The sequence below is a fragment of the Lasioglossum baleicum genome, chromosome 3 (genome assembly GCF_051020765.1).
Source record: "Lasioglossum baleicum chromosome 3, iyLasBale1, whole genome shotgun sequence".
Lineage (NCBI taxonomy): Eukaryota > Metazoa > Arthropoda > Insecta > Hymenoptera > Halictidae > Lasioglossum > Lasioglossum baleicum.
In genome coordinates, this window is record NC_134931.1 from 237,344 (window position 1) to 258,376 (window position 21,033).

Consider the following 21,033-nt stretch of genomic DNA (forward strand, 5'->3'; position numbering starts at 1 on the left):
CGAGTTACAAAATATACACAAATACACTTGTTATACATTCATTTTTCAGAATCAAATCATATACATTTTTTAAAATTCTGCGGGGTGCTCAAGGAACCCCATTTCATCTACCCAATAGTAGATACGTTACTATGTTTTTCCGCGCAGCGCCTCTAGCGGCCATCCATCGTATCAAAAAGGTTGGGCTCAATCGAAGCACAGTGATGCCGAAATCGTGGTACTGTGGTACTAAGCCGTGGTACGAGACCCCCCCACTATGACCTACCGTTGCCCCTACTGGCCTTCTCCAACTCGCTCGCGCGCTACACTCACCAACGTACCTCTCCTAGGATATGAGAGGTACGTTGGTGAGTGTAGCGCGCGAGCGAGTTGGAGAAGGCCAGTAGGGGCAACGGTAGGTCATAGTGGGGGGGTCTCGTACCACGGCTTAGTACCACAGTACCACGATTTCGGCATCACTGTCGAAGCACTGCGTCATTGTGAATTGTTGATTGTGATGTCGATACACGTGTCTGTGTTTAGCATAACCTTTACGTTTCTGTCATGGTCGGTTGAGAAAAGAACATATAAGAACAGACAACATGTTGCGCAGGCAAGCAAGACTCCGTAGGGAATATCTGTACAGAAAATCGGTTCAAGATAAATTGAAAAGCATACAAGAAAAGAAAGAAAAGCTGAAACGTAGTTTAGAAGAAAATATACCGATTCATCCAGATCTTAGGAAGGACGCGTTGCGCGTACAAAACAATTTAGAATGGGAAGATGCTGGACCAGAAATGGCTGTTGCTATGGGCACGGAAATGGGTGGAACTTTAGGCTCTCACGAGGACGACGAGTACAGATGGGCTGGAGTAGAAAATCCAAAAATTGTAATTACCACTTCTCGAGATCCTAGTTCCAGATTGAAGATGTTCGTCAAGGAATTGCGCCTAATATTTCCTAATTCTCAGAGAATGAATCGAGGAAATTTCGAAATGAAGCAGCTTCTACATGCTTGTAGGGCAAACGATGTTACAGACTTTATAATTGTACACGAACACAGAGGAGTACCGGATTCCATTATCGTCTGTCACTTACCATACGGACCAACCACATATTTTACAATGTCGGATGTTGTTATGAGACACGATATACCAAACATTGGAACAATGTCCGAACAATATCCTCATCTTATTTTTCACAATTTCAAAACAAAATTGGGAGAAAGAGTTACCAGCATTTTAAAATATTTATTCCCCGTGCCCAAAGAAGATAGCAAGAGAATAATCACTTTTGCCAATCACGACGATTACATATCTTTTCGACACCACACTTACAGAAAAGTCAACGGGAAGGACATTGAGTTGACGGAAGTAGGACCAAGATTTCAATTGAAACTCTATGAAATTAAATTGGGTACGTTGGACGCAGAAGCAGCTGCAGATACGGAATGGGCTTTAAGACCTTACATGAATACTAGCCATAAAAGAAGATTTTTATCTAACGAAGACGGATGGCAGCAAGAAGATGACATATAGAGAAACGCTTCCAAAGATTCATCCGTTCAAATAAATTTTCAAACACTTTATATATATATATATACACATGTTGAATCCGACAAAATAAAATAAGATAAAAAAAGTATAAAATAAATAATCCTTTATACATTGACCGTAGTCCCTGGACAAAAAGAAAAATGATTCCTAGAATACAATTACGCGGATCAGATATGATGCGCGACAAGCCGATTTTCAAATTTCGCGCCGCGAGTCACGAATGCGTGCGTAGTACGAGCCACGAGCTGCACACCAGTGCATTCTGGTTTTGTTTGTAGCAGTTGTTTTTAAAAACGTCATAGAATAAAAACGGGCTTGTTTAGCTCACGGATTAGGTACGAAACAAGATTCGATCATGAAAAATGAGCAAAGAAAATGCGACCAGATGATTGCGCTATAGAAAAAAGAAGCGAAATTGTTGCGTAATGCAAACCAGTGTTTATAAACACGCGAGATCCGAGAAGACGCCGCGGCGCAAGAAGCTGCTGATCACGGAACAACAGGAACAGGGCAACGCTATGGATATGTTCGTGACACCAAAACGTCAGAAAAGTGACGGTGAGATCAGCATTTATTTCACAAGGAAAGTTTTGTAGAACACTTGCTTGTATTGCTCGTGTCCGCTTGCAATATTTCGCATGATTTGCGCGCGTACGTAGCTAAATTGTCGATTTTCTTGGCGATATTTTAGTCGAAGCTGCTTCACTTTTGGTTTCTAGCGCTTTTCTTCGTAGCGGAGAATCGTTGAACTAAATATTTAATTACGAATACAATTCGTTCGAGGTTAGGTTTTTCTATATTTAAATATATGAGATTTTTCAAATAAAATTTCTTGAAACGAAACGATCGACGACGATGCACAATTCAATAATGTATTTATTATCGTTCATTTCGAATATCTCTTGGAGATTTTCACATGTTCCGATTTCGTATTTAGACAGGAAATCTTTTTGTTTACATTTCTTGACTAAACTATTTACATACAGTATTATTTTGTCTCATTGTTCGGTCAAAAGATTTGTCAAGTTTGCCAAGAAAAACGAGACGAGGAATAAGCGGCAAACTATGTTGTAATATTCGTCCAAGTTTTGTGTATAGTACATGTGAGTACGATGCGTAGGCATAAAAAGTAATAATTGAGTTATCGGTCGATGTTGAGAGTGGTAGTTAGCTGTGTTACAAAGTATTTTGGACCCTTTCTCTTTCTTGGCAAGGTGCAGTCGGCTTTATATTTCAGATCTAGAGGTCACTGGTATTTCCCGCAGTGGCCGTGTGAGAAAGAAATCCTCCAAACTAGTCGACTTTGAATCGCCAGACGATTTTACGGATAACAAGTACAAACGGCAGAAAGCTCAGCAATTACAACGCCAGCAATTGTTGGATAGATACGATTCGGAACCTGTGACACATAATAATCCATCACGACCGATACACGTAAGCGGCGCGAGACAGAGAAAAAATTTGAATTCTAATACGAATTGCGGCCAAGAAAGAATCAAGGATGAAACGTTGTCGGATAACGAGGGGCAAACGTCGGGATCAGAGTCGGATGATCCGTCCGGGTTAAACGAAGATGACAGATACAGTATGGACTCTGGAAGCGACGACGAAGTAGATCCGCTCATGATAGACGATAGAGAAGCTGGTTTCAGAAAACTGGAACCACCTGGCCAAGAAACGACGCCTTCGCAAGCGAATAGTTTATACATGCTCGAGAAGTGTAAGAAAAAGTTAATTATCAAAGATGGCAAAATAATAGGTAGAATGAAGGCGCAACGAAAAGACAAAGGGGTATGTACAAACAACAGTGTTACTAAAGAAAATTCTCTTACGATTGAATAACATTTTCAGAAAACAAGATTTACCGCTTACATGTTATGGGCTAAAGGAATTAGACAAGAATTACTAGAGCAATGTCCATATATGGGTATACGATCATAAGCTTAATTTCTTTCTCCACACTACGTATATTCGAATTCGATTCGCTACGGTATCTGGGAAGAGATCGAAAATATTTACGAAAAATGTTTTCAGAAAAATTCTGTGGTACGAAACTTTTTTGTGGATCGAGTAGCAGAGGAGATTTCCAGCTCGAGTTGAATTTTTTCCAATCTACGAACGCTATGTTTCTCTATTTATAGCGACGTAGCGGCGCATTTTGTGCATGGCTCTTGTAGAAAGATTTTTTTGAATATTTCAATCCTTGCAGAGACTGATTTTAGCGAATCGGATTAGAACGGATGTACGCGACGTGTATAATATGCAGTTGAATTAGGAACGAAAGTTGACGTTACTGGTGAAACATTGCTTTTTGTAGATTTTGCAGCAATTTCGAAACGGTTAGGAGAACTGTGGGCTACAGTGCCGAATCTGGAAAAGTATAACTGGCGCAGACGCGCGATACGCTTGGCGGCGAAGCCTCATGCTTTACCAGCGAGTAAAGATGAGCCTGTTTGGAAAATGCCAGCGCCAGCTTCGCGCAAAAAGTTCATTAACAAAATTGGTGGGTTTGTTGGTTCTTCTCATGTATACATCACTTTCACGAGTATGCTACTAAAGTCATGCGGTAGAGTTTGTTCATCCTAATTTGCTTCTCGTGCACGCGTATTAGTGAACATTTTATCGGAATACTAAATATTGTTTTTATGCCTACAAATTCTGTGGTAGATGTTTCATTATTATTTGTTTTGTATGCATGCGTCTCGCTTAGAGATAGACGAATCACAGAAAGAACATTTCGCGGTATGCGATGATATCACGTGACCCAGAGGTTTTACAAATTTCTTTGGTTTTCATTGACTTGCAGGTAATGGAAAAGAACAAAAACCCGCTACCTCGAAGAAAACAATTCAGCTGGGGCTACCGTCCGTGGTAGGAAATGTTCCGGTATCACCTCCGTCGAACCGATCTGGAAAAGATCTCGTTAACGAGCCGTTGATCGGTACGGGGATGTACAAAGTAGTCGGAACACAACCGATCGACGTTGCCGCCCATTTAAAACTGCTCGGCGAAAGCTTAACCATCATCGGCGAACGTCTCAAAGAACACGATGGACAAATCGCGGTATCCGGCAGCCTATCGGTTCTTCTGGATTCGTTGCTTTGCGCTTTGGGTCCGTTGATCTGTTTAACGCAACAAGTTCCGGAAACAAACGGAGCAAAACACGAAACACTCTCGCAGATGCTCGATAATATAGCGTATCTTATGCCTGGTTTATAATGACTCGTGAATCACGAATATGTATATGTCAAGTATCTAGACTAGAGAGAAACTCGAGATCTCTCTAAATAAGAAGATACATACACTGTAAATACAATCAAATCGAATATCGAATTGTATATTCCTAATCGGCTACGCGAGTGTATATATATATACATACATACATACATACATACATACATACATACATACATACATACATACATACATACATACATACATACACTCGCGTAGCCGTAATATTTTTCGCAACAGAATCAATTGGCAAAATATTATGCGACGGCAGTTGAATGGAATCTTCTTTTTTCCTTTTCTTTTCTTGTTAGAATTCATTTACAACTTATACATAAATTATATCATATTCTATATGAGAACATACGCATATTTGTACAGAAATTACAATAAATATTTAAATAGTTCCACTATAACTAACTGTACAGAGCTACTCGTTACGAGTGTATCTACAGAACTTGTTGTTCATCTCTGCGCTTCGGCACCTCAGAAAACAGGAGGGCAAGTACAGAATAAATTTTTGTCACCATATATGTCGTCTATTCTTCCTACGCTGGGCCAAATTTTATTACTTCCTCTCACGAACGGCTAAAATGCGAGCGTGAACATGTTCATGTTGTTGAATCGTATGTTAAATTGTTTTCGTTTCAAATAGATACGCGATATGCGTTGCACTTACAATCGGGTACGCTGCTACTTCTCGAGTGTACGGCCGATTCCACGAATTTGATATCACTTGCTCTTGAGTATGCGGCGCCATTTTCAATGGATTATTGGCAATATCTAGTTTTCCGTTTTCAATGTCGTTGATCTCTTGTCGTATGGCTGCAAAACAGAGAGAGAGAGAGAAAGAGAGAATCGACCGTGTCAGAACACGAAGGCCACAGAGAGTCGCAAAAAATTGGTAATCTTACAAATAAGAGCGTCACAGAATCTATCCAGTTCTCCCTTGTCCTCGGACTCGGTTGGTTCGATCATCAACGTGCCCGTGACAGGCCAACTCATTGTGGGAGCATGGAAACCATAATCCATTAATCTTTTCGCGATATCGACAGCCTCGATGTCCGCCGTCTTTTTAAAGTCCCTCACGTCCAAGATGAATTCGTGAGCGACCAATTCCGTTTTTCCTTTGTACAAGGTTTTATAAAATTTTTCCAACCGCTTGCTCATGTAGTTCGCATTTAGAATCGCAACTTGCGTGGCTTTCCTTAACCCTTTAGGGCCCATCATCTTGATGTACGCCCAGGAGATTGGCAAGATAGCCGACGAACCGAATGGAGCAGCCGACACCGTGCCGGATCGTTGTTTACCGGTTTTAACGTTATCAACGTTACTGCTCGTACAGTCGATTATCGGGTGACTCGGAAGAAACGATGCAAGATGCCGTTTACTATAAAGTATAAAGAGAAAATTTGCCAGATTTTTCTAGAAAAATCAGTTTTGGGTAAATTCTCGCGATTTACGCGAACTTACACTCCGATTGGTCCCATTCCGGGACCGCCACCTCCGTGAGGTATGCAGAAAGTCTTGTGCAGATTCAGGTGCGACACGTCGCTACCGTAATCACCTGGACGGCACAAACCCACTTGGGCGTTCATATTAGCTCCGTCCAGGTATACCTGCCCGCCGGCACGGTGAACCATGGAGCAAATGTCGGCGATTGTCTCCTCGAAGACACCGTTGGTCGAAGGATACGTTATCATCAAACACGACAACTCGTCCCGGTATTTGTCGATCATTTCTGTTAAATGCGCCACGTCGACGGAGCCATCCTTCTGTACCAGGATCGGTTTCACTTGCATACCGGCCATTTGAGCAGAGGCTGGATTCGTGCCGTGAGCAGAAATGGGAATCAAACACACTTGCCGGTGCCTCTCTTGTTTGGATTCGTGGTAACATTGTATGGCTCTCAGTCCAGCATACTCTCCTTGAGCACCGCTGTTTGGTTGAAAGCTTATGTTGTCATAACCGGTTATGGCGCACAGATCTTGTTCCAACTCGGCGAACAACTCTTGATATCCTCTGGCCTGTTCGACAGGCACGAAAGGATGAATGTTCGTGAATCCTGGCAGACTGCAAGGCATCATTTCCGTCGTGGAATTCAGTTTCATCGTGCAGGATCCCTATCGCAAAACGTTACGTTTTCATTCGTTAAGCTAATTTTATTAGTAGAAAGTAGAAAGTACTTGGCACCGCTGTCGCCGAGGATTATAGGTACGCGTATACCGTGTATACTCACCAGCGGTATCATGCTGTGTACCAAAGACACGTCTTTGTTCTCCAACGACTTCATGTACCGAACTATCCTTGTTTCAGAACGATGGCTGGCGAACACAGGATGTTGCAAGTACGGCGTGGTACGAACGAAACACGATCGATTCAAGTCCCTATCCGTACAAGTTCCGTCTCGACACACGTTATCAACCGTTGTCTCTGCACAGAATACCTTGTAGATGTCATTTATGTCCTGCACAGTCGTAGTCTCGTCCAAGGATATCCCAATACCGTCTTCGAAGTATCTGGACAAAAATTCGCTCTGTTTACCTGTCCGTTGAAACGAATGGGAAACGGTCACAGCTGACAGCATTGCGAGCGTACCTCAAGTTGATCTTATGCAAAGCCGCGTTACGCTTTACGACGTCTATGGATAACTGCGGCAGTACTTTGATGGTATCGAAAAAGTACTCGTTGTCTATCTTGTTTCCTGCGTTCTCCAAACCCTTGGCAAGGGTCAGGGTTAAATTGTGTACCCGATTGGCTATGTTCTTAATACCTTCCGGTCCATGGTAGACCGCGTACATTGCGGACATGTTTGCAAGCAGTGCTTGCGCGGTGCAGATATTGCTGGTAGCTTTGTCTCTTCTGATGTGCTGTTCGCGCGTTTGCAGGGCCAAACGATACGCGTCTCGGCCCATCGAATCTTTGGTCACGCCGATCATTCTACCGGGCATTAGACGCACCAGCTTTTGCCGGCACGCGAAGAATCCTGCGTGAGGGCCTCCGTATCCCAGAGGCACTCCGAATCGTTGGCTCGTGCCGATACAAATGTCGGCTCCGAATTCGCTCGGGGGTCGAAGAATGGCCAACGCTAGCAAGTCAGCGGCGGCGCATACCAGCGTCTATAATATAATGTAATATAAATTGGACATTATCGTGTGTCAGCATATATGTGTCAGTATATTTTCTTACACAGGACGCGTACCCCGTCAACATGTGCTCTCTTTGCAACATCCTCGAACAAGCGAACAGACCCTGTCGTATCTGGATATTGTACAAGAATTCCAGCAATGTCTTTCGCGCTGGTATCAACTTGAAACACATCTCCGACTTCCAAAGAGAGACCCAGGGAAGCAGCACGAGTAGCAATCACGCTGATCGTCTGAGGATGAACACCGTCGGAAACAAACAATCTCTTCCTCTTGTTGTTCCTATGAGCCAGAGCCAATGCTTCCGCTGCTGCCGTGCTTTCGTCTAAAAGCGATGCGTTCGCTACTTCCATGCCGGTCAAGTCGCATATCATTGTCTGATAGTTTAGTAGACCTTCGAGTCTGCCCTGGGAAATTTCCGGCTGGTACGGAGTGTACTGTGTTGTCCTGTGCCCCGATAAACAGTAATAACATATTCGTTTATCTTTATAATACAACTATATATGTACATATACAACATAATACATATGTTAACGATCGATTGTTCCTTACCATCCTGGATTTTCAAATATATTTCTCATAATTGTGTGAGGAACGCAACAATTGTGGTAGCCCATTCCGATATACGAACGCCACACTTCATTCTTTTCAGAGATTCTCGTGATTCTTCTCAATAACTCGTATTCGGCTGAAATACATTTATTTTATAGAAAGTCTGTTGCGTCGTTTAATGTTTTGTACGCAACATAAATTATACATAGTCCTTCTAATATTTTCAAGTTATGACAGAGCAAGTGTTTCAGTGCCAAAGGGTTATCGCTTCTCGTGTTTCTTATCAAGAGTCTCGTGACTCCTCACGTTTCTGCATATAATTCCTGTTTCGGTCTAGTCTACATACTTACTAATCGACTGTTCAATCTTTAAATCCTCGTTGTATAAAATTTTCGCTGGAATCGCTGCTTTCGTTAATTCTTCTAGACTCTGTGGAATTGTTCAAGTAAACACGAGTCACGAAAATATTGAATTTCTAATATTTCTATAATAGTTACTTACCTTGAAGCCAATGGTTTTCAGCATGTCCAATTGTTCTTTCTCGCGCGGGCCAATATGTCTAAGTTCAAATTCATCCTTTTGAGGAAGCAGTTTCTCGATATTTTCTGCTTTCACATTACTCGACACCAATCCACGGGTATGTTGAGTCAATTTACATTTACGCAGCAGGTAGGAACGCTTTGCGACTTCCAAAATGCGGAGCATTGCGCTTTTCAAAGTTGAATTTATAAAACTGTGTCTAAAAATATTAGAACTGGACCCTGTAACTGCTTGGACTTCTGAAAACTAAGTAGCACGTTCGAGTGGAGGGAGATTTTATACCGCAAGACTTACTGTTATATCGTCTACCGATGTCACAACTCTTGATTACAGTTTGAACTTTTGTAACCCCTTGCTTGCAATACACATGTACGTATACGTATCTTAAACTTAAACCATATTGGGAAATTACCTTCGTTGAACTAATCGAAAAGTATTTGAACCTCAGTTTTATATGTGTACTACATGTAAATAAAATACGCTCCGCAGGCATTCAACTATCGTTTTAACGTCACACATTCCATTGATAAAGTAGCGTTACTATTCATAATTTGAAAAAAAAACGGGATGTAACAAATGATATTTACAAATTTCATAGTTTACAAAATTTTCTTATTTATTAGTGAAATTTTAAATCAACTACTTAGTATTTAATATAATGTAACATAATGAAACTTTACAATTGAATTTTAAATAAAAATATATCGCCAGGCACATACATGTAAACGATAGAACGAACGTGTTCATTTCATAAATTTATCTTTATTTTGGGTAAGAATTTTAGCAGAAGACTTTGCATCTAAGAAAAGAGATCCTACCTCTTCGATATCCTCTTTCTTGATAACTGTTCTTTCGTTTACTTTAGCCGTTAACGCGGCAGGAGTTAAAAGTTGTACTACGTATCTGAGAGTTGTTTTGGTGCCTAGTTCGCCCAAGGTTGTCACACCTTCCTCTTCAATTTGCAATCCTTCCGTTGTTGCCCTTAGCTTAACTATTTGTTCTATTTCTGTCCTAGAGTATGGTAGCGTTCGTATAATAAGTAATCTATCTAAGAGATCGAGAGGTATTCCATGCGGAGATACAATGTCTTCTGTGCCTCTAATTATACAGCGTCCTCTGTTCGTGGCAAAAATCACTATAGGTGCAATGGCACTTTCTAGAGCACGATGAAGATAGGTGAACGTTTCTATATCCAACATATGCACTTCGTCTATGAACAAAACTCCAGGCACTAGTTCCGCAATTCCTTGGTCGATGTACTTGTTTACCACTTTGTTAATCTCTTTACGCAATTTATCTGTAATCAAATATTTCAATAGAATTACATCGACGGCGGATACAGAATAAAACTTAATGAATTTTCGCGAACATGTATTTTACCTGTAATTTCTGTTTTCTTAGGTTTCATTAGTTGTCCCATCATGGACATAATATCTTGTCCACCTTGCGGCTTTGCATTGGCAACATCTAAATCATGCAGCGTTACATCTTGAATAACTTCCTTTTTTTTGTGTACATCACCTTTAGGCAACGGAACGTATTCTTCCGCTTCCAGATCGAATTCGGTAGCAAAATTATCGCTTCTACCCTGTCTTTTCACAGCCCCGCTGTTCGCTTCGATATAAATTACATCTCCCGTTTCTACTTTCTCTTTCTGTAGAGACTCGTATATAGAAGGATCCAGCTTCAACTGTTTTGTACCTTTAGCGGTTTTCAATCCAATGACCACGTGAGATACTGTTTTTCCATATCCACCCATTGGATTTTCTGTTTCGACCGGAGTTAATTCTGTAACTTCTCCTTCGTAGACTTCTTTGGTCTCTTTGATTCTGAGACCGATAGCTCGTCTAAAGTTTTCCATGAGCACCTCTGTTTTTTTTATTTCGGAACTATAAACTTCTGAACCCACCATAGGACAGAATGGCACTTTGTTACCTAATTCTTGTGCGATAGCAAGAGCGATCGCAGTCTTTCCCGTACCGGGTGGCCCAGCCAATAATACAGCTCGACCAGCCATTTTCTTCGATTTTATCATGTCAACCACTATCCCGGCTGCCTAAAATGTTTCGCATTATATCGTAAATTGAATCTGAAATTGGTCTTTCTTCTTTCCTCTATTACATATACATATTAGACTAATAGGTAATAAAGGATTCTAACCTCACGAGCCATTTCTTGACCAACAAGGCCGGCTGCCGATTGTATCGCAACTCCATTTTCGTCAAGCCCCAGACCTTTTATGTGTGTATGAGCTGAAATTCTTTGAGTTTTCGCAGTACTTTTTACTTCTTCGATCTTCATTCTTGTTCGCTACCGTAAACCGTATATTTTTCGAAAAAATCAAGAACACGTTGTTGTAAGTATCTGAGACAATCTGAGTACAGCATGGTACAGCACCAACCAGCACCAACATATACAATTTCTATCCCCACCTGAATTGCTTCGTAGCCATAGAAACAAGCTTCGTTTCGAAACAAGATTCAAGTTGAAATTCGTTGCACAAAGGAAAAGCAATTATCCATTTGAGAATTTCTTTTTCCACATACAGCAATACAGCCCAGTATATAGTACCTATTTGTAGTATGTATATGTCGATAAAAATATTCAATTGTTCTACAATGCTCGTAGTCGTAAATGGTTTACAGTTGATAGTTTATAATTGTACTACTCCCGACTCCCGCCGTGATTCTACTGCGCGTCAAGCAGCGCGCAAGTCAAGACTATTTGGTACGTTTCCTTGTCGATAGGTGTCTAACGTTCTCATCTTTTTCCCGAAAGTGTTTGAATTGGTATACCGTTTGTATATAAGGGGGCTTTCAGAAAGATTCTGACGGGTCCGATACACCTGGGAAAACATTCGAGTTCAAATGTTCTTATGACTTTGACTTTGAAAAATGATTTCTTACTTCTCACGAAGTATACGTCCATTGCCAAATGCGATGCGTTGTTATACTCACCCTTGGCCATATCTGCTGAGGTTCCCTAGCCCAGGTGTGACTGCGACCCCCCTTTTGATTTTCATTTCTTTTTTTTTACAATAAACTTTTTCAATCACATTCAATTACTAACGCTGTCCATGTAAACATAATAATAATAATAATAATAATAATAATAATAATAGATTAATTATTTATTTCGAAAGATGAAATATTGAAAGCATGGGACAATTTTACCGGTTACTTTTTATTAAATGTTACAAAGATTCGTACAAAATTATACTTTGTGTAACGGTTTTCTCTCTATCTCTTCCGTTGTTGCAATCTGGGTATCTTTTATCTGCAAAATTAAGCTGTTTTGTAACATAACGATGTACGTAGTTACGAACCTCATCCAGTATACTCACTTTAACGTGCGCGTACAAAATAATTCCAACCAATGTCAATGTTATACCTATAACTTGATTTATGGCTAATGTTTCATTAAAAATTAAAGATCCACCTAGAAGTAATAAGCAGAATTTGGAATGCCCGACCATGTTGTAACTATAATAATTGACCAATATAAGGAATAACAAAGCATTTAGAAGTTGCGTGTTTTATGAAATATTAGAAAAGGATACGTTAGCGGTGAAGTTTTTCCTATTATCCAGTAGGAAGTTAAATTAACAAAGAATGCTACAACACCCGATAGTACAACCATGATCTGAAAATAAAAAAATATGCACAACTCCTTTGATATTCCACGTTACATTATTGTTAGCTGTTAACATACTAGGTCTACAGGTGACCAGGTCTTTGTGAATGTTTGCTCCAAAGGCTCTAAAAATGGTATAACGAAGAGTAATAGAATAGCAGACAAGGGTGCCTGGTAATACAATAATTGCATCGGATCCATTTGGAATTCTTTCTGTTTTGTATTCAGCATCTATAAATAAATGTCTATAAAGCGAACAGACCGAGATGAAATTTCTTTTATAGGTGTACAAATATGTCCTACCACTTGGTACAGCGAAGTTACCAACACTCCCATAGTCGCGTATATCGTTCCAACAATGTTGAATTGTATATCGTAATAGAAATTAATTATTACGCCTAATATAATTGGGATTAGCGTTGCTTTAACAAGCATGCTACAGTGTTTTTTATAGAAGATCATCTGCAATATTATTACGCAAGGCGTTGTTAGCATTTTAGCCACTTGATAAGTTCCAACCGTATTATAAGCCAGGCTCAAGTTTGTAAGTACGACGAATCCACAAAAGGTCATAGCGATCCATAGCATTTCCTTAATGGCTACATCTTTTAAACAAAACACGTCAAATTTCTCACAGATTATCAATCCTGCAAAGGTAATCAGAAAATGTATCATGGACAATGTGATGTTTGGAAAGCCTGTGTGGATGTACAGCCATTTATTCATCAACACGATCACAATTGAAAATAATATATTCAATATTAGGTAGAATGCCGTGACAATTCTTCTATTCATGCTCTTTTATTGTTTTTTTAATATATTATAATGTTTATTTCAAATTATGTTTGACACCAAAAAAAGTGTGCATGCGTGCATCTTTATTGTTATTTAACTTGTACGTTATTGTCAGATGGGAATCGATTTCGCTGATCCCTTGTCATTCGTGCGTATTTATTTGATCTGGTCATCGAGCCGGGTGTATTTATTCCGAAAAAACATCGCGCGCGTCTAAATAAGTAACCTATTTATATTGACGAGTCCGAACTCCGAACCTCTGATTTAATGTAAACATAAGCGATTAAGGTTATGTTATGGGCATGGTATGGTTAAAGTTATATGCACCGTGGTTATGGCAGGTTATGGTCGAATCGTGGGCGCCAAAACGAGCCATACGAAGCGCAACATAAACGTTCGATACGTGTTAAAATTTGAAGCGGCATTGTAATGTAATTTGATAATTAAAACGACACAGCGTTTATTTTCAAAGTAAACCGGAAAATGGAAGAATTTCCACTTGGTTATCGAGAAGTTGTGCCCGATCAAACGGTGCCAGAGAAATGGAACGAAATTACGAAAGACACAGGTGCGTGACCATAACCTTTCAAAGAACGCCGAATAAACGAAAATCTTTGAGCAACACTTGAACTTCTAAAAAGAATACAAACGGTCTTTGCTTTTTCGAATATAGAATATCTCATTCGGATCAAACGATTAAAATTTTCGAAAAGATAGATTCGAATTTGACTTTATTTGATTTGTAAAATATAGAAGGTATCCTAGGTTTGAACAGTCAAACCAATGCGAGTATCAATATATTTGTCTATTTTTTAATTATAGGTGGAAGTCAAAGTACCCTGCAAGATATAAAAGTGCCGGAAAGAGCCGGCGGTTATTCGTACAAAGATTGCTCCAAGTATTATACTCGCAATCGGTTTATTTACTGGCGTATCTCCCACGATGTACTTGAGTTGGTTGAGCATAGTTTAGACATTAATTTGGTTAATTGTAGAATAAGGTACAAGTTTACCGACACGCCGATCTTGGATGGTATTTCGATACACGAAATAGGCAGTTCCGTTATCATATTGATAGCGACTGTCTCCAGTATACATAAACTGTCGTTCCCTCACCCTGAAAAAATTTATAAAAACGTAAGTAACGTGAAAGAGTTTGGATGATTGGGTAAAATCATTATTTCTAACCGAATAAAATTACATTGTTAAATTGGTTTTCCACAGGAGCTTAGTACGTACAAAGATCTAGGTGTACAATCGATATTCGGCGAAGCGTCCGGTCAGAATGTCAAGAAAGCAAAGGAGGACTCTCATATGTCTTACGTTATCACAAATGCGGGAACAACGAGTAAGTCGAAAAATGTATGAAAACTTTCGAAAGTTATCCTACGATACAACGTAAATGATCAATTATTGAATATTCTCCCACAGATTCTCCCGTGCCTCATGCAGCCACTTCGTGGTACATACCTCCTCAGGACGCGCTGTTCGCGCTTGCATATAATTCGGGAGTGATACTTCTGTTGAGGCTCGACATTAAAACCGGTGTTGTGCATACCAGCGAGTTAAAAGAGGATTCTATTGTGCCAAGGTTTCTCAGCGGCATAGCAACTGCTTTTAGAGGTCGTAATTCCGAAGCCCATATAGCTATGTCGTTGGCGATACATAATTGCGGAAGCGATACGTACCTGTTCGCTTTATGTCGCGAGGGTAACATCCGTATGTGGTCCTGTAACAAAGCACAATGCATAGCTGTAACCGATGCGACTATTGACAATCGTATAGCCTCACAAGGAGCGCAAGGCCATTTGTTGAGAAAAGCTCTAGGACCCGACAACGAACTGTACTTGGGAACTTTTCTGAAATTTAGTAGTAGATGCGAATTTAGTATTTTGAAACCAGTTCTGGACAACGGCGTATTCAAGTTTGTAAGATTGTGTACAAGATTCGCACAAGACGTAAGTGTACACGATCAATTTACCTACTATTACCAATAGGTAACAAATATATAATATCTTTCTATGTCCGCAGCAACATTTAGTTGATTTTTCATTCACAACTACACGATTGTGGGCAGTATGGAGGACCACCGACATGGACACTGTTGAAGTAACGCATGCACAATTATCGCTAAATGGTGCTCGCGTTAATTCGGAATGGGAAACAACAGTTTTGGAACAAACACCGGACAGAGACTATGTTATCAGCGATCCGGACATTAATCCAAGACGGGCGTACATCAATTACATTTTTCAACCTGGACAGTTTTCTTTGGCTGATATCACGAAAGCATTGAATATTTACAGAAGATCGAAACAAAACGTTCGTGCCCGCAGGAGATTTAAAAAGAATATTCATGGAATGTGCACGGACGACAGCATTCTTTCCGCTACCGAGTTAAAAGATCAAGTTTGTATCGCGGTAGAAGATGAGATACAAGCCGAAATGATGGATTACGAACTGATGGATCAAGATTACTTGGAGATAGCAAACCGTTGTTGGTCAAGATTTTATTCTTGCGTGGTACAGTATCACGCCAACAGCGCGAGACCCGTGGGACTGTTACTGCTGCCCGACGTATACGGGATAGTGCTACTCAAGAAATCATCGTTTTCTCTGTTAAGGCCGACAGGAGCTTTGGAATATTTAATGTTCTGGAACGAAAATTGTTGCGTGTCACGATTTAAAACAACGCCTGTTCTATCGCAGGACGAAGATATATGCCAGGACCTGATCACATTAATGTCCGTGTTGGTACTGTTAGAAGAGCAAATGTCCGAAGAAACAAAGAACCTGATCAAAAGGGAATTGTATCATTTGAAAAGTCCAGACAGTATCATCGACGATATCTTGTCGAAGCTGTTGCTCGAATCGGAAGAACCTATCGGTAACATCATTATGAATCATCCTAGTTGTCACAGACTATCGAATGTCCGAGATCTGTCCAGTGCCATGGCCATGTTACTCGAAGCGTTAACGTACGACCTTGGTCAGCCGCACAAGCTACAATTGAACGAAGATCACGATGCGTCGAAAATATTGCTGAATATAAATCATTTTTTCGGTAGTCAACTAGGAATCTCAGCAATATCGAAAAGCGTGGCTCAAATATCGCAATTGAGGTTCTCGATTTGCAGGAATTTGTTGATTTTGCAACAGATGATACTATTACGGCCGGAGTTGTTCGACTCGCGGTCATTACATTCTATCAAATCATCGTTGGCGCCGAGAACAGTAGCATTAACGCAGGCCTACTATGTTGTATTATGGATATGCGAATCGACGGCGTTGCCAGCGCCGGCACAATCATTGTTGTAAGTAGCATTTTGATCTGTTTTCTTCGCGCATTACATTTCGAGTTAGTTTCGTATTAAAAAGGTGAGAAATATTTTCAGAGACTCAAGTATTCAACGCCTAGCATTATTGAAGCTGGTAGATGCCAGAGGGAACGTGGGGTTCAGGCAACATCGTTCGTTATCGTTGTTGGAATTATTTATACAAGGCGGCGGTGCAAAATACGCTCATAATTTAATAGCCCACACAAACTTGAATGCTGCTACTTTGATACCATGGCATTACGGCATGTTGACGCACGTTACGCTAATCGCGCAATTGGTGTATCCTTCTTTAAAGAGAATCATCTCAGTATACATACTCTCGAAACTCTCTAAATTTTTCTTAATTGTAATAACGCATTCGAAACAGATGGCCGAGGTCGGGAAACTTCATTTTTCCAGAATGGCTATTGTCCACTTGCCAATTTTTACTCGTGCAAGAATATGTTCGACTATTGAAGACATGGTGCGAATGGAACAGCGCGTCCAGGAAGTTCATATTGGCGGTCGCTTTGTTGGAAATGGGAGAAGCGCGGAAAGCATGCGACCACTTTCTTCGAGCCTCCGGTGGGATTTTAACCGATGAATTCCTAGTCAACACCTTGCTCGAGACCAGCGTGCTATCAAAAAATAATTCGTTGATTCAGTATTATTTGAAAGTGATCAAACTGTTCGAGGAGCACAATGCCGCGGACTGTGTCATAGAACTCGCTGAAACGGCTATACTGATGGCTGACAAGGACGAGCCTAACTTACCAACGCTTCATTCCATTGTGTTCACGCAACACTTGAACTTGGGCCATCACACCAAAGCGTACAACTGTTTAAGTTTGAACCCGGACGCTGCTCGTAAAGTCGACTGTCTGAGACAGTTGGTGGTCACTCTGTTCGAGAGACGAAAACTCATAGACTTGATCTCATTTCCCTATGTGGACATGTACGAGGATCTCGAAAGAATAGTGGAGGGTAGAGCGAGAAGTGTGGATCTGATGGAAAATAACTATTATAATTTTTTGTACAGTTTCCACGTAAACAAAGGAAACATGCGTAAAGGTAACAACGCGAATGCATCTCCTTATGCCTTATATCTACATATATAGATCTCATACAGATCTCGATAAAAAGAGCAAGATTGAATTGACTCGGTTCTATTGTATATTTGTATACTTGTTTCAGCTGCCTCTGTCATGTACGAGCAGGCCATGCGCTTGAGCCAGGAGTCACAATCTGTCCCCATAGTGTCGAGGCAAGCGCAGTGTTTGTTGACGTGCATTAACGCGTTGAATCTTGTGTCCAACAAATACAGATGGATTGTCAGACCCGCGATAGATCAGAGCTACTCGGAAGACCTGAGTCATCTTGATAGACAAATTTGCGCGAGAGGAAGCAACGAAGATATCTTGCCTTATAAGATGAAAAAGCAGATCGAAGTTCTTGAGCTGAACGATATCAAGAAAGAGTACTACGTGGTCGACGCCAGATTGAAAATATCGAAAATTAATTCGGAACTTCACGTGGTTGCGCACGCTGGCCCCTCGGAGCTTATCATTATTTTGTCAACTATAGGTTTATATACGACAGCGTTGCATTTGTGCGACGAATTTAAAGTCAACAAAAGCTCCGTGCTCGAAAGCCTGACCTCGCAGTGCATTCGATTAAGTCGAAGAGAAGATTCGAATGCCTGGAATTGGTTGATTCAAAACGACATATTCGACATTGGCCTCTCCAATACGAATATTACGAACACCGCTTGGAGACTGCTGCAGTATCTAACGTTGAAACACGAGAAAGACAGATGTAGCGAATTGCATAAAGCCGTTTCTAGAAAATTACTTCAAGAGGGGGCGTTTATACCTCAGTGGTTGTTAATATCGTATAAGGTAGTTGCGAATTTTTATGCATTTGCATTTCGATATAATTCGCCAAAATGATCTATTATTCTATCGTATATCGCAGAAACGGAATGCCGCAGAACTTCTGCGCCTCATGCTGAACAGTGGGAGAATAGTGGAAGCTAGCGATTTAGCGGTAGAGTACATTCATGCGATCTTGGGGGATGGCAAAGAACATTTTGGCCTTGAAACGTTCTTAACGTCAGTGTCTCCGGCAGTCTGGTTACCGTTTAATACGTTGGAAGTACTGTTACACGAATTGGAAAAAGCTAGCAAAGAGAATCATATTTTCTCCGAGGTAATACACGAACTTTCTAGCTAGGGTATCTATCTATGGTATGTAAGAGTCACGGTGATGAGAAAATATTCATTTCAGCCCTACCAGAAACTACTAGGAGCACTGAACGTGTACGAACAGGAAGTAACGAGCGTATCGAAGAATATGGTTGAAATGAAGTTGAATAAAAAGATTTGCTAACCGTGAGTACTTCATTTTCATTTTATTAGTGTTACCCTTCATTAGTAAAAGACCAAAAGACGCAAATACCAGAGGCAGTATACCTATATGTATACCACTACATCTCCTCTGCAAATCACAGAGATTTTTGTATTTTGCGATATGCGAAGGATTTCTCTTTATAATGATATAACGTTGGTTGTGATTACAGAATCAAGGAAGTTTTACCGTATCTACAGAACCAGTCTCCTATATAATGTACATATTTTGGAATACCGTCGTACCAGTCTACCATTAACTGTTATGCGCGTTCAAATGTTTTTCGTATAAATTTGACAGAAAAAAATAGATTTGATTTTACCGAATTGTTGTACTATGGAAAGAGACTTACATACGATTTTCAGATCATTAGTAATTATGAATTACGTTATTTATCGACAGTTATTTACAAAAAAGAAGAACCTTCAATGTTTGTCCTGTGCGTATCAATCTTCTTTTAGGATATACTTTCGAACAACAAAATTATTCAGTATACTTTGTGAACTCGTCAACTATTTAACTAACATTTATTCAGTTATGCAAAGTTTTTAACGGCGAATATGCTCGTACCATTGTTCAAATATTTTCAATTTTGTTATTTCTCTTTGTTCAATGTACTGCATCGCCTTGAAAACCTGCTAAGTTATCAAAGAATTCTCAGAAGTATTGTGTATCTGTCATATAATAAAATATTTTGATGTAATTTATTCATGAAAAATGTTCTCAATATATAATTTTGAATGTAGCCGATTGTAGCCCGATTCGCCTCTAATGACACTAGTGAAACTTGAGATTTTTCTCTCTTTTGCAGAGAGTTGCAGAAAGTCGCGAAAGGGGAGCTGTCCCTATGACTATGACATGACCTGTCCCTCTCCGTTTTAGGGTCGTTACCCACTAGGGCGCTCCCTCTGTATACCTGCGCCATCGCTCCGTCCCCGTTTTGGGTTTCCTCTGTGTATTTCAATGGGACTGCGCCTACTATACCTGCAATGGCGCCATATACCTGCAGGCGCAGGTATAGTATATAGGCGCAGTCCCATTGAAATACACAGAAGAAACCCAAAACGGGGACGGAGCGATGGTGCAGGTAGGCAGAGGAGGCGTCTAGTGGGAAAAGACTGGAAAAGACCCTTAGTTGCCTTCTGCACCGACCAGATCATGTCGATGTCGATGGCCTTCTGTTTCTTACTCCAGCTCCAGCTCCAGGCTCCAGCCAGAATACATTCTGGAGGGCGTTAGAAACAGTTAGAAAGCACCGAATTATTTGAGTGACACGATCTCCCATAAGGCGTATCGAACCGATGTCGAACAATGTCGAACCACTAGGAGTGCGCGGGTTCCCGAAATTTACGGGAACCCGACAGTCGAGTCGAGCCGGAGAAGGAGAAAGTCGAGCGAGCTCGAGCGAGTACTCGAGACATCTGAATGTTCGAGTAACTTGATCGCATCGAGTAGCTTGATCGCGTCGGATGCTTGATCGTCACGGATAGCCGGAGACATTCGGATTACATTATTACATAGATTAGCCAAACTCGGACGCGATCTTTTTATACTCGTGATTAAACATACGATTCGTAATTCGCACTAATGCGGTCCTAAATTATGTACTCGGTTTTATAAGACGAAATATACAATATATATATATTTCGGTTGTGGATTTCGGTTTCGGCTATGGTTCTGATGATTTCGATGATTTTTTATAATGTTAGACAAATCAACATTTTGAACAAATAATTACAAAAATTTGTATTATTATGTATTATTAAACTATTATCTATTATTATTCTTTATTTGAACAATTTTTTAAATAAGTAATCTTTTGTAATATTTACAATTTTATTTATATACTCATTATTTAAATACGTATTTATTATTTAAA

At 40.3% G+C, this 21,033-nt stretch overlaps 6 protein-coding genes across 10 annotated transcripts; 3 read left to right on the plus strand and 3 right to left on the minus strand.

The window, feature by feature from the left end:
• Positions 1–379: 379 nt before the first annotated feature.
• On the plus strand, positions 380–1,668 carry LOC143221761 (U3 small nucleolar ribonucleoprotein IMP4). Its single transcript, XM_076447246.1, has one exon. It carries the CDS (start codon positions 582–584, stop codon positions 1,515–1,517), a length of 936 nt encoding a protein of 311 aa, XP_076303361.1. The 5' UTR covers positions 380–581; the 3' UTR covers positions 1,518–1,668.
• Positions 1,669–1,813: 145 nt separating this feature from the next.
• Positions 1,814–5,591, plus strand: LOC143221758 (uncharacterized). 2 transcript variants are annotated; one of them, XM_076447239.1, is made up of 5 exons: positions 1,814–2,093; positions 2,773–3,326; positions 3,387–3,462; positions 3,853–4,038; positions 4,342–5,591. In XM_076447239.1, exons 1-5 carry the CDS (start codon positions 1,961–1,963, stop codon positions 4,752–4,754), a joined length of 1,362 nt encoding a protein of 453 aa, XP_076303354.1. In that variant the 5' UTR covers positions 1,814–1,960; the 3' UTR covers positions 4,755–5,591. The 2 variants fall into 2 exon arrangements, with proteins under 2 accessions (XP_076303354.1, XP_076303355.1); XM_076447240.1 differs by having other exon boundaries at positions 2,779–3,326.
• LOC143221756 (glycine dehydrogenase (decarboxylating), mitochondrial) lies at positions 5,212–9,338 on the minus strand. The gene is made up of 10 exons (XM_076447237.1): positions 8,966–9,338; positions 8,815–8,893; positions 8,465–8,600; positions 7,969–8,359; positions 7,365–7,885; positions 7,006–7,285; positions 6,240–6,889; positions 5,681–6,156; positions 5,446–5,591; positions 5,212–5,354 (listed from the first exon to the last, which is right to left on the minus strand). Exons 1-10 carry the CDS (start codon positions 9,167–9,169, stop codon positions 5,253–5,255), a joined length of 2,985 nt encoding a protein of 994 aa, XP_076303352.1. The 5' UTR covers positions 9,170–9,338; the 3' UTR covers positions 5,212–5,252.
• Positions 9,339–9,594: 256 nt separating this feature from the next.
• On the minus strand, positions 9,595–11,442 carry Pont (RuvB-like helicase pontin). The gene is made up of 3 exons (XM_076447238.1): positions 11,165–11,442; positions 10,385–11,060; positions 9,595–10,301 (listed from the first exon to the last, which is right to left on the minus strand). Exons 1-3 carry the CDS (start codon positions 11,303–11,305, stop codon positions 9,748–9,750), a joined length of 1,371 nt encoding a protein of 456 aa, XP_076303353.1. The 5' UTR covers positions 11,306–11,442; the 3' UTR covers positions 9,595–9,747.
• Positions 11,443–11,866: 424 nt separating this feature from the next.
• Positions 11,867–13,958, minus strand: LOC143221760 (solute carrier family 35 member E3-like). Of its 4 annotated transcripts, none has more exons than XM_076447243.1 (6): positions 13,760–13,958; positions 12,941–13,284; positions 12,716–12,868; positions 12,564–12,646; positions 12,348–12,486; positions 11,867–12,293 (listed from the first exon to the last, which is right to left on the minus strand). In XM_076447243.1, exons 1-6 carry the CDS (start codon positions 13,806–13,808, stop codon positions 12,198–12,200), a joined length of 864 nt encoding a protein of 287 aa, XP_076303358.1. In that variant the 5' UTR covers positions 13,809–13,958; the 3' UTR covers positions 11,867–12,197. The 4 variants fall into 4 exon arrangements, with proteins under 4 accessions (XP_076303358.1, XP_076303359.1, XP_076303357.1 ...); XM_076447244.1 differs by lacking the exon at positions 13,760–13,958 and adding an exon at positions 13,659–13,677; XM_076447242.1 differs by lacking the exon at positions 13,760–13,958 and having other exon boundaries at positions 11,867–12,280; positions 12,941–13,753.
• Nup160 (nuclear pore complex protein Nup160) lies at positions 13,862–19,138 on the plus strand. Its single transcript, XM_076447236.1, has 10 exons — positions 13,862–14,000; positions 14,255–14,568; positions 14,656–14,779; positions 14,863–15,389; positions 15,463–16,745; positions 16,827–17,048; positions 17,137–17,819; positions 17,943–18,646; positions 18,723–18,956; positions 19,035–19,138. Exons 1-10 carry the CDS (start codon positions 13,916–13,918, stop codon positions 19,134–19,136), a joined length of 4,278 nt encoding a protein of 1,425 aa, XP_076303351.1. The 5' UTR covers positions 13,862–13,915; the 3' UTR covers positions 19,137–19,138.
• Positions 19,139–21,033: the final 1,895 nt, after the last annotated feature.

Excerpts from the sequence above, each read along its gene's own strand:
- LOC143221761 (XM_076447246.1), top strand. The coding sequence starts at position 582 with ATGTTGCGCAGGCAAGCAAGACTCCGTAGGGAATATCTGTACAGAAAA.
- LOC143221758 (XM_076447239.1), top strand. The coding sequence starts at position 1,961 with ATGCAAACCAGTGTTTATAAACACGCGAGATCCGAGAAGACGCCGCGG. Across the intron at positions 2,094-2,772 it reads AAAACGTCAGAAAAGTGACG|ATCTAGAGGTCACTGGTATT; the intron begins GTGAGATCAGCA and ends TTTATATTTCAG. Across the intron at positions 3,327-3,386 it reads CGCAACGAAAAGACAAAGGG|AAAACAAGATTTACCGCTTA; the intron begins GTATGTACAAAC and ends TAACATTTTCAG.
- LOC143221756 (XM_076447237.1), bottom strand. The coding sequence starts at position 9,169 with ATGCTCCGCATTTTGGAAGTCGCAAAGCGTTCCTACCTGCTGCGTAAA. Across the intron at positions 5,592-5,680 it reads ATTCTGTGACGCTCTTATTT|CCATACGACAAGAGATCAAC; the intron begins GTAAGATTACCA and ends TCTGTTTTGCAG. Across the intron at positions 5,355-5,445 it reads AAGTAGCAGCGTACCCGATT|CCGTTCGTGAGAGGAAGTAA; the intron begins GTAAGTGCAACG and ends CTCGCATTTTAG.
- Pont (XM_076447238.1), bottom strand. The coding sequence starts at position 11,305 with ATGAAGATCGAAGAAGTAAAAAGTACTGCGAAAACTCAAAGAATTTCA. Across the intron at positions 11,061-11,164 it reads GTCAAGAAATGGCTCGTGAG|GCAGCCGGGATAGTGGTTGA; the intron begins GTTAGAATCCTT and ends GAAACATTTTAG. Across the intron at positions 10,302-10,384 it reads TAAGAAAACAGAAATTACAG|ATAAATTGCGTAAAGAGATT; the intron begins GTAAAATACATG and ends ATTTGATTACAG.
- LOC143221760 (XM_076447241.1), bottom strand. The coding sequence starts at position 13,432 with ATGAATAGAAGAATTGTCACGGCATTCTACCTAATATTGAATATATTA. Across the intron at positions 12,869-12,940 it reads TAACTTCGCTGTACCAAGTG|ATGCTGAATACAAAACAGAA; the intron begins GTAGGACATATT and ends ATTTATTTATAG. Across the intron at positions 12,294-12,347 it reads TTTTGTACGCGCACGTTAAA|CTTAATTTTGCAGATAAAAG; the intron begins GTGAGTATACTG and ends GTTACAAAACAG.
- Nup160 (XM_076447236.1), top strand. The coding sequence starts at position 13,916 with ATGGAAGAATTTCCACTTGGTTATCGAGAAGTTGTGCCCGATCAAACG. Across the intron at positions 14,569-14,655 it reads CTGAAAAAATTTATAAAAAC|GAGCTTAGTACGTACAAAGA; the intron begins GTAAGTAACGTG and ends GGTTTTCCACAG. Across the intron at positions 16,746-16,826 it reads GCGCCGGCACAATCATTGTT|AGACTCAAGTATTCAACGCC; the intron begins GTAAGTAGCATT and ends AAATATTTTCAG.